The 11,725-nt window shown below is 35.3% G+C and overlaps 1 protein-coding gene across 1 annotated transcript in view; it reads right to left on the bottom strand.

Annotated features, from left to right (window-relative positions):
* Positions 1 to 3,803: 3,803 nt before the first annotated feature.
* Ifngr1 (interferon gamma receptor 1) overlaps positions 3,804 to 11,725 on the bottom strand; it is a 28,417-nt gene continuing 20,495 nt past the window's right edge. Inside the window, exons 6-7 of the mRNA XM_005329803.5 lie at positions 8,618 to 8,748; positions 3,804 to 7,041 (exon numbers count right to left, since the gene is read on the bottom strand). Coding sequence (XP_005329860.2) covers positions 6,463 to 7,041; positions 8,618 to 8,748 — 710 coding nt within the window. The 3' untranslated portion in view covers positions 3,804 to 6,462. The remainder of the gene's footprint in view (positions 7,042 to 8,617; positions 8,749 to 11,725) is intronic.

Raw genomic sequence — 11,725 nt, 5'->3', positions numbered from 1 at the left:
TTGCCAAGTGGTCCCCATCCTGGCATTCAAGGGCCTGAATAATGCTATTTATCATCCCTCCTCAAATGCCACACAAAACCAGATGTCTGATAACTTCATTTGATTTCTGGGGTTTCTGTACTCAGTTAAATCCATTTAAACATTCATTATTTTCACAAATAGGGGTTTCACTTTAACAAGCAAAAGGTTTCTCTCTTCTCCATGCTATCTCTTCATGAGCCAAACCCATCTCCCAGCAGAGCTCCTGCCCCAGAACCATCAAGGCCTCAGGTGTCCATGTGCCAACTCAACAGGCTCAGTCTGTGGGCTTCACCTGTCCCAGCCCTGAGACCCCCTACCCCTCAACTCCTCAAGGCCCAGCCCTGCCTCTTTAATTTGCATTCTTAGTTCCTACTAAGTTGTATTCCCAAGACATACCTCTTTTGTTTCTAGTTTACCTAAAGGAAAACTTCAACTTTCTTGTCCCTCATTTCCTTACTTGGAAAAGGTGATTGACAGCCTGGTGACCATGGGTAAATCACTTAGCCTTGTGGGTGTAGGATTAAATTCTCTCTACCTTTTGTATCTAAGAGATAGTATTTCCACTTGTGTAACTAATTAGGGCATCCTCTTCCTGACTTAATTCTATTCTTAACCTTAATTTTAAGGCTGTACAATACCAGCCGCACCAGATAGCTATGAAGGTCAGTGAGAGAAACTTCATCAAGCATCTGCCTATAGCAGAGGTTGATGGTCATTCATGTCCCTCCTGTCTTCATTGGTTTATAAATTCATGCATTCATTCATTCCTGATTGGTATCTCTGGTAGAAAGTGGTGAAAAGGGTTCAAGTTCCAGAATATAAAGGCCTAGAAGGGTCCAAAGCAGAGGAAGTGTGCACTACACAGTGAAGCTAATCAAAGACTGTGAACAAAGCTAGCATTCAGTATTTAAGTCATCCACTTACATTCTTAGTAGGCACAAGAATGTGACACAAGTGGTGATCTTCAATTATTTAATTTGGCATGAAATGATGATGCAATAACATGAGTTTCTGGCAACCAGCAATAATGTAAGGGAAAAAATAAAAATGTTACAGAGCGAGGCCATTCATGGAGCTGACGTGATCACAAATGTCCTCAGTCACCAGTTCTTGTAACCATGCCAGAAAGACTTCATATGTGTTGCTCAGAGTAGTAGGCATGAGTTGATTATAAGGGATGGGGAAAGGAAAACGGGAGAGTCTTCTTAGATAGGAGAGGGAATGGTGCATCCCTCCTGCCCTCCTGTTTTATTGGGGGTCCCAGGAAAGTTTCCAGAATACTGCCCAGGTCCACCCATGACTTCTGAATAACAGCAGGATTGTATCAGACTTTCAAGTCCCCACTGCATATGGTCTTACCCCATGAAGGGGAGATTTTACTATTATAATGATGTATTGAGGATCTAAGGCAACTCTGGGTCACTTTGGCTGATTGATTCAAATTGGAACTTGTTGTTAGGCATGGGTGGAGGCTTTGCTCTTAATCATCCTGTGTCCTTGAGTCCTGGTATCTGGTCTTATAAAGGTTACAAAAGACTTCCACTTCAGGGTAACTTGTGTTCTTATTGGCAGGGAGGAGTTTCATGGGCCTACTTTTTTCCTGTAAGTAACAGGTTGTTTGATGAGAAATATAGCATATCCTATTGACTTAAGCCAGGCATGGCTGCAGGTAAATTGCTTTTTAAAAGAAAGCAGGTGGGGATTGACATGGTAGGCCCATTTTATAGAATGACCCCTTCACCTCATGTTCTCCCCACTCATATATGAGTTACTCATCAAGAAACACAATTATGTAGGAAATTAGTTAACACAATGGAAATACTGCCTCTTAAATGGTATAGGGAGTTCAATTTAACTCCCCCTGAGGGTGAAATAATTTACCCAGTCACCAGGGTTGGTTGATTGCTCTTGGGAAATACATAACACCAATTCATCATCTTTGAAAACAAGGAATAAAAGAAAAGGTATAATATTGGTAATAAGAATGCCAAATTACTCTTACTTATAGATGATACAGTTGTATACTGGGAAAACCAGTCAATTGGAAATCATGAGGAAAATAGTTTAGATGCTGGCTTAATACAAAAATAGTATGTAACAATAATATTTTTGTACATACAAGCAGTCTTTTAGAAACTACAATGCAAGAGTATGTTCCTTTTTTTCTCTTATTAATCTGCAATTTGTCAGCTTTTTGTTTGTTTGTGGTATTAGGGACTGAACCCAGGGGCTTTTTACCACTGAACTACATCCCCAGCTCTTTTTATTTTTTATTTGATACAAGGTTTTGCTAAGTTGCTTAGGACCTTGCTAAGTTGCTGGTTTAAAATGTCCAATCCTCCTGCCTTAGCCTCTCCAGTCCCTGGGATTATAGGCGTGTGTCACTGTGCCCAGTTAGTTTTCTAATGTTTTAAGCAGCTGTAGAAAAACAAAGACAAAATAAGCTATCTCATTTTTATTTAAAAATAAAATTTAGATGAAGAATTAAATGTAAAAATGAAAACAATGAATTCCCCAAATACCAGAAAAAAAACATGGATGAAAATGTATTTCTTGGGGAAAACTGGACTTTTTAAGAGTGAAAAGAAACAATAAATTTCACTTTATAAACATTTTAAACATCTGTGTGGAAAGAAACTAAGTCAAAAGGCAAGAAATTATAAAATAAATTTTATGTAGCTCGAGGCAGATAAAGGTAACAATCAGTAAGAAAGATATCACCCTAAATAATAATGGACAAAAGACCAGGTTAATTAAATCATGGAAGTATAAAGACTATATATATATATTTATAAAATGCTCAACATTACTAATTATTAAAGAAAAACAAACAAAAGCATTAAAGTGTGTTTTACCTACAAAGACTGGTTGGTATCAGTCAGAATTTGCTAGGGCATAAAAATAGGTATTTCATTCACATTTGGTAGGAGTACACATTTGTATAATCCTTTGAGAGCAGTGACTATTACCTTAACCATGGCTATTTCAATTTTGCTTTTTTCCCCAATATATATATATATTTTTTTTTTTTCACTTAAGAATTTTTAAAAATACCTTTCTCATAAAAGAGATGAAAGTCTGTCAAAGAATCTATACTTTTATAGAATGTGACATGTACTTATATAACAGTTTGAAAAGCAATTCACAAGAAATTACCCTCAAAATGAGTATACTAGTTTCACTGTAAATTATACCAGTATTTACTACTATTGCCCCCACTCAAATAGAATAAAATAGCATCTCATTTTAATTTGTACTTTTAAGTGAGGAGAAAAATTTTCCCATGGCTTATTTGTTAATTTGTTTATGTAAATTATTTAAAAAATTTTGTTGGCCATTAATTCCTGTGAGTCTTAATATTCCTACCCATTTAATGATTCCAAGAATTCCTGTATACAGATATCAACTTTTGGTTTTCCCCTCCCTGGGGACTCTCCATACCACACACTTCTCATGGCTCCTTCCTCCCTCCTGTGGCTGTCTGTGAACACCACCCTTCTGCCAAAGGCTTCTCAGTCCTCAAGCTCTACAGTGACATCTGCTTTTCTTCCCAAAGCACTTAGAGCTGGGTTTTGCATTCTGGGTGCTATATACTAAAAGATAGATATAAAAGGCCAATTTTTTTAAAAAAGAGTAATTATTTTTAGGATTGTTTTAAAGATCAGCTATAAACCATTTGAAAATAATTCTATAGCATTAATGCACAGAAACAAACAATGGGTAAAAAAAACCCTGGTCAACTATAAAAGACTAAAAGTGCTTGAATAAATAAATACCAAAAATAAGTTTCAAAAAGTATTTTATTAAAAAAAACATTAAATGTAATGTTCCATAAAAAACCTATATGCTTCTATTTATATATGGTAGTAATTCTATTAGTTTGAATTAGATTTTGGAAAGGTTAGAGAGTTTCTCACGAAACTTAAGCACTTAATACTATAAAACAAATAACAAATGAGGCACAGAAAAGACAAACCACCATTATATGGCTCTGGTTTGTGCTATATGGGGATTGAACTCAGGGCCTTGCACATGCTAGGCAAGGTCTCTAGCACTCAGCCATATCTCCAGCCCTTTATTTATTTATTTTTATTGTTGGTTGTTCAAAACATTACATAGTTCTTGATATATCATATTTCACACTTTGATTCAAGTGGGTTATGAACTCCCATTTTTACCCCGTATACAGCTTGCAGAATCACATCAGTTACACTTCCATTGATTTACATATTGATATACTCATGTCTGTTGTATTCTGCTGCCTTTCCTATCCTCTACTATCCCCCCTCCCCTCCCCTCCCCTCCCCTCTTCTCTCTCTACCCCCTCTACTGTAATTCATTCCTCCCCCTTGTATTATTTTTCCCTTTCCCCTCACTTTCTCTTGTATGTAATTTTGTATAACCCTGAGGGTCTCCTTCCATTTCCATGCAATTTCCCTTCTCTCTCCCTTTCCCTCCCACCTCTCATCCTTGTTCAATATTGGTCTTCTTCTTGTGCTCTTCTTCCCTAGTCTGTTCTTAGTTACTTTCCTTATATCAAAGAAGACATTTGGCATTTGTTTTTTAGGGCTTGGCTAGCTTCACTTAGCATAATCTGCTCTAATGCCATCCATTTCCCTCCAAATTCTATGATTTTGTCATTTTTTAATGCAGAGTAATACTCCATTGTGTATAAATGCCACATTTTTTTTATCCATTCGTCTATTGAAGGGCATCTAGGTTGCTTCCACAGTCTTGCTATTGTGAATTGTGCTATGAACATCGATGTAGCAATGTCCTGTAGCATGCTCTTTTTAGGTCTTTGGGGAATAGACCGAGAAGGGGAATAGCTGGGTCAAATGGTGGTTCCATTCCCAGCATTATAAGAAATCTCCATACTGCTTTCCAAATTGGCTGCACCAATTTGCAGTCCCACCAACAATGTACAAGTGTACCCTTTTCCCCACATCCTCGCCAGCACTTGTTGTTGTTTGACTTCATAATGGCTGCCAATCTTACTGGAGTGAGATGGTATCTTAGGGTGGTTTTGATTTGCATTTCTCTGACTGCTACAGATGGTGAGCATTTTTCCATGTACTTGTTGATTGATTGTATGTCCTCCTCTGAGAAGTGTCTGTTCAGGTCCTTGGCCCATTTGTTGATTGGATTATTTGTTATCTTATTGTCTAATTTTTTGAGTTCTTTATATACTCTGGATATTAGGGCTCTATCTGAAGTGTGAGGAGTAAAGATTTGTTCCCAGGATGTAGGCTCCCTATTTACCTCTCTTATTGTTTCTTTTGCTGAGAAAAAACTTTTTAGTTTGAGTAAGTGCCATTTGTTAATTCTAGATGTTAACTCTTGTGCTATGGGTGTCCTATTGAGGAATTTGGAGCCCGACCCCACAGTATGTAGGTCGTAGCCAACTTTTTCTTCTATCAGATGCCATGTCTCTGATTTGATATCAAGCTCCTTGATCCATTTTGAGTTAACTTTTGTGCATGGCAAGAGAAAGGGATTCAGTTTCATTTTGTTGCATATGGATTTCCAGTTTTCCCAGCACCATTTGTTGAAGATGCTATCCTTCCTCCATTGCATGCTTTTAGCCCCTTTATCAAATATAAGAAAGTTGTAGTTTTGTGGGTTGGTTTCTGTGTCCTCTATTCTGTACCAATGGTCCACCTGCCTGTTTTGGTACCAGTACCATGCTGTTTTTGTTACTATTGCTCTCTAGTATAGTTTGAAATCTGGTATCGCTATACCACCTGATTCACACTTCCTGCTTAGCATTGTTTTTGCTATTCTGGGTCTTTTATTCTTCCATATGAATTTCATGATTGCTTTCTCTATTTCTACAAGAAATGCTGTTGGGATTTTGATTGGCATTGCATTAAACCTATAGAGAACTTTTGGTAATATCGCCATTTTGATGATGTTAGTTCTGCCTATCCATGAACAGGGTATATATTTCCATCTTCTCCAGCCCTTTTTAATTTTTAGTTTGAGACAGGGTCTTGCTAAGTTGCTTAGGACCTCACTACTTGCTGAGGCTGGCCTTGAACTTGCGATCCTCTTGCCTCAGGCTCCTGAGTTTTGCAGTTATAGGCCTGCACCATTGTGTCCATAATTGTGTCATTATATCCCTTAAAGTGATGGGAATGTAGCACCCCTGATATAGTAGGAAGCAGGAGTAAATGGAGAGTATTTGCTGACATTGCTAGGACCTAAATAAAAGGTTCATAAGTGCTATGATAGGTTTTTTGTCCTATTTTTTTTTTTTTTTTTAAGAAGAGTCTTTGGTTTTCAAAGCAAATGCAAGGATCTTTATCTCAACCAAGATACTGCCTTTGGTTAATATCAACAAAGATACAATTTCTGAGGTTATGATCGTTTCCCAAATCCAAAGCAGAAAACCATCCAGAAAAATGAGATTCTTCAAAATTTGGTGCATCTCAGATGATCTTATGAACAGTCTTTGGAATCTGTTGTGAGTCTATAACCAATCAAAGACTCTTTACAGCCATCATCCACAATCAGATCCACAATCACATGTGGTTTATCATAACCAAAAGAGGTAGGGGCATTTCTCAGCATTGTGGATATTTGTTCTTCTGTTTTTATTTCAGCTGTATCACTTGGGGGTAATTCTGATTCAGATACGAAGCCATTTGATCCCACGAGGCCACTATCAGAACCATTCCTGGAGTGATAGGAATTCAAGGTGCTGCTGCAGGGTGCTGACAGATTATTACTTGAATGGAGAGAATTCTCTCTCTCTATTGAAGACATAGGGCTGCTCAGGGCCAGGTCAGAAATATTTTCTTCAGTAGTCACCACTTGTGTTTCACTAGAAGGTTCTTTTCTGTGTTCTACTTTTCCTGGTTTATCTTCTGTCTGCATGCCTGGAATTGTTACTGGAGACAATGGCTCTTCACAGACCACCGTCTCATTTTCTACGACAAATGGCTGGTATGATGTGATGATCGATACATATTTTGATTCAGGTTTTGTCTCTGAAGTGGCATTTCTTACCACAGAAAGCTAAGGGAGAGAAAGTGATTAAAGATAGCAAATTAATAAATTATTAAACTTAAATGCCAATTCTCAAAAAAAAAAAAAGCCTAAAGGTCATGAGCTACTACATGGCATATTTAGAATAGTATAATGGAATCAGATAGTTGCTTTTTTCTTTCTTTTTTAAATGAAAAATAATATATTGACATGATAAGCAAATTTGGGAAATTTTTAAGAAGTCATCTAATATCTTACTGAAGTATTATTGCTTTTTGTACATCACCTCATATATGTATGCTTGTTAAATACGTAATGGGAGTACAACTACTTATTTTTTTAAATATTTATTTTTTAGCTTTAGGTGGACACAATATCTTTATTTTATTTTTATGTGGTGCTGAGGATCGAACCCAGTGCCTCACGCACGCCAGGCAAATGCACTACTACTTGAGCCACATTCCCAGACCCAACTACTTATTTTATATAAAAGTTTCATTAATTTTCTTTATCATTATAATTTTCACTGGCTTATATAATTTATACTGATAGTTAATTTCTTTAATAGATGTTAAATTATTTCCAATTTTTGCCAGTTACAGAACATGTTGAATATTTCACATGTATTTTCATTTATGAAATTATTTCCTTAGAATAAAAGACTCTTTACAGGGATGGCAGACTTACAGTACTACCATATTGCACACTCTGCAGGCTTAACTTCCCACTAAGACTACATTATTTTTCCCCTGTACACATAACTTGTACTACTACGGATTACTGGATCATTAGGTTTATTTTTCTTTCTCTAGTGAGTTTAAAATGGCACATTGCAAGGTGTCTTTTTGCTTAATTCCTAGTAAGGATAACTATTATAATTCATATATGAATTGTCAACTAACTATTGATAATTTTTAGCCACTTTCCTTTAAGGTAGTATTTTTATTGCAAATTTCAATATGCCCTTTGAACATTACAGGTATTATTCCTGTCATAATTGATTCAAATAATTATGACTTTGAAATGTTAGACATTTAAGTGTCAAACTCTTTTGAGAGTCCAATTTTTGGCCTTCTCTCTTCTACATTGCAACTATAATCAAAAGCCAGGCTTTCTGGACTTTGGACTTTAGCACATACTGTCCCTTAGAAGCTGGATAAACTCTTACTGTCCTTCAAGACTTCTCAGCTATTTCAGCCTCTGGAAAAGCCACAACTAACCCCACCCCCAAAGATGGCCAGTGTCCTCACTGGCTCCTGTGTAAGCCTCTGCCTTTGAACTTGTCACACAGCACACCAATCGTGTCCTCATCTTTTTTTCTCACTAGACTTTAAGCTCCTCACCAGACTCGTTTGTGTTTTTGTATCAAGAACAAAAGCAGCAGCTGGTGAATAGTAAAAAACATATGATTCTGGATATGTGGAGATTGAGTACTTTTCAATGTAAAGTACTATAGTAAGATTCAATATAACAATGTTCAGCATGTCACATTCTGCTGAATGATGCTGAACATCATTTTAATTTACAAACAAAATTGAAGAAACCTTTCAAAAAAGATTCAAGTTACATTTTAGCATTTATAAATAAAAAAAATTAAATACTTTACCAAGGACTTAGGTAACATTCTGCTTTTTTTCTTAAATGGATTCTTCTTAATATGACAACATGCACATACACATAGTATGATAAATACTAGAAAGACTGTGAACACAGCAATAACTGGAATCCAAACAAAATCTAAAGAAAGGAAAAAATAAAACATTAGAATTAAGATGGAATACTGCTACTGCATATCAAAAATCTCAGCCCTTTTTAAAATAGCCTTACACATTAGGTAATTAATATGATCAGAGTTTTAAAGGACATTGGAACAGAAGTTATAGTCAGTGAGTGAAAAATTAGATATGTATCCTAGACAGCAATTGATTCTTCCCAGTTCTGCAATTCTGAAACTTTCTGGAACTATACTGCCATGATACAACATAGTTAAAATAGTTTTCATACTGACTTCCTTACAACCTCAAATATAGGGTGTTCTTAGGGTTATGCTTTTCTGTTAAAAATGCAAAAGGAGGACTTAAAAAGTATCTCTTTTGAGAAATAAACTCTGGCAATGTTTATAACTCTTAAAATAATTTAGCCCTATACCTTAGACTTTTCTGTTACAAGTGCTTATTTCAAGGCACACACAGAGGAATATTGTGCAGGAATAAAATCCCCTTGATTGCAAATTAGATACAAAGAGTAATAAAACATGGGAAAGATCTGGTTCAGAGCACACATCTCTATTAGCACCACCGTGTCCCTGTAATGCTGTTTTTTATTTTCACAGCACATTTTTATTCCCCACCGTCTTCTCCTCTTAAAAGTTAACAGTGCTCTACATATTATGGTGGTGTTTGGTTTCCTTCATGGCATTTAAAAATGTTTTTATTTGTTTTAATTAGTTATACATGATATGCATGGCATTTTAGTAGCTCTAATTTCCATCCTACTTCTTTGGAATAGTGACTGTAAAAATTACTACTTAATAAATGCTTGCATCCTCCCTATTTATAGGTTATGAAAAATTAAATCATTACAATAGTAAAAAACAAAATTATAATATAATAAATACCAGCACTATGAGAAGTCTCATGGGGGTCCATTTCAGAATTCAGCCTTTTAAAAATAATGTGCATTATTTCAAATTCTGGGCACTAAGTAGGATTTTACTTTTCAAATAATACAATACAAATTAGCATAAAATGAACTACATGACTTTGAGCCACCATACAGTGGCCTCAAAGTGACTAGTACTAAATTTTAGTTGTTTGTTCTAAATCTTCAGCCTAAATTTTTATTATTTAAAAGAATATTTGTTAAGTAAAATTTGAGATGAAAAAGGAGATAGTACAATCAATACCACAGAAATATAAAGGATCATTAGGGATTACTATGAAAAATTATGTGTTAGCAAACTGGAAAATCTAGAAGCAACAGATATACTTCTGGATACACATGACCTACCAAAATGGAATTATAGAACCAGGACCAGATGCTTCACTGTTGAATTTTTACCAAATTTTTAAAGAAGAACTAATGCCAATACTTTTTCAAAGTATTCCAAAGAACTGAAAGAGAAGGAGCCATTCCAAACACAGTCTATAAGGTCAACAGTATCCTATTACTAAAACCTGACAAGGAACAAGTACAAAAAAATTATAGACTGAATCCCTGAAGAGCATATATGTAAAAATTCTCAAAATTCTAGCAGATCAAATTCAAGGGCACAACAAAAGAACATTTAGCCTGATCAAGCTGGTTTCATCCCAGGGATGCCAGAATGGTTCATTATATGTAGTACATTAACATAATACATCCTATTCATAGAATAAAGAGAAAAGTCCCGATCATCTCAACAGATGTAGAAAAAGCATCTGATCATATTCAACATTTCTTCATGATAAAATCCTTAAATTACAGGAATAGAAGACTGTACCTCAACATAATAAAGACAAGTGTGGAGCTAACACCAGCAAATAGGAAAAAGTTAAAAGTATTTCTTCCAGGATCAGTAATAAGACAAGGGTGTCTCACTACTCTTACTCAATTTAGGACTAGAATACCTACCCTGAGAAACTAGGCTAGAGAAAGAAAGAAAAGTCACACAAACAGGTAGGAAGTCAAATTATTCCTTTTTGCAGGTGATACGATTCTATATATAGAAAAAATAGACTCCTTCAAAAGACTATTAAAATTGATAAATGAATATGGTAAAGTTGTAGGATACAAAATCAAAGAACAAAAATAAATAGCTTGTCTATTCACCAATAAATAATTTTCTGAGAAAGAAATTATGAAAGCAATCCTATCTGCACCAGCTATATACACAAATACCTGGTAATAATTAACCAAGAAAATGCAAGACCTCTACATTGAAAAAGAAACACTATTGAAAGAAATTAAAGACACACAGAAAAACAGAAAGACCTGGATCACAGGTTGGAAGAATATTGTTAGGCCACATTACCCAAAACAGTCTGCAGAATCAATGCAATTTCCATCAAAATACCAATTCCATCTTCACAGAAGAAACAATCTTAAAATTCATATGGAAGCATAAAAGATGAAATAGTGAAAGCAATCTTGAGCAAAAAAGAACAAAGCTTGAGGCATCAAAATACCTGATTTTATGACATACCATGGAATCAGAGAAACCCAAACAGCACAGTATTGACATAAAAACAGAAACACAGACCAAAGGAACATAATAGAGATCCCAGAAATAAGCCCATATATCTGCAGCCAACTGATTCCTGACAAAGGTGCCCAAACCATACATTGTAGGAAGGACTGTCTCTTCAATAAATGGTGCTAGAAAAATTAGATATCCATATGCAGAAGATTAAACTTGACCTCTCTCTCTCCCTCTATATAAAAATCAACTCAAAATGGATCAAAGACCTAATGTAAGATCTGAAACTTAAACTACTAAAATAGAACATAACAGAAATACTTTAATACATTAGTACAGGGACTTATTTTCTAAATAGAACCCTCAAAGCACAGAAAACAAAAACAAACATAAACAAATGGGATTACATCAAAGTAAAAAATTTCTGCATGGCAAGAGACAATGTACAGAATGGGAGAAAATAATGGCCAACTATTCACCTAGTAAAGGGTTAATATCTAGAATAGACAAGGAACTCGAAAAACATAACAAAAATAT

Source organism: Ictidomys tridecemlineatus, chromosome 8, assembly GCF_052094955.1.
Source record: "Ictidomys tridecemlineatus isolate mIctTri1 chromosome 8, mIctTri1.hap1, whole genome shotgun sequence".
Classification (NCBI taxonomy): domain Eukaryota; kingdom Metazoa; phylum Chordata; class Mammalia; order Rodentia; family Sciuridae; genus Ictidomys; species Ictidomys tridecemlineatus.
The sequence above is the reverse complement of the archived record's forward strand: the minus strand, read 5'-3'. Positions and strand labels throughout refer to the sequence as shown.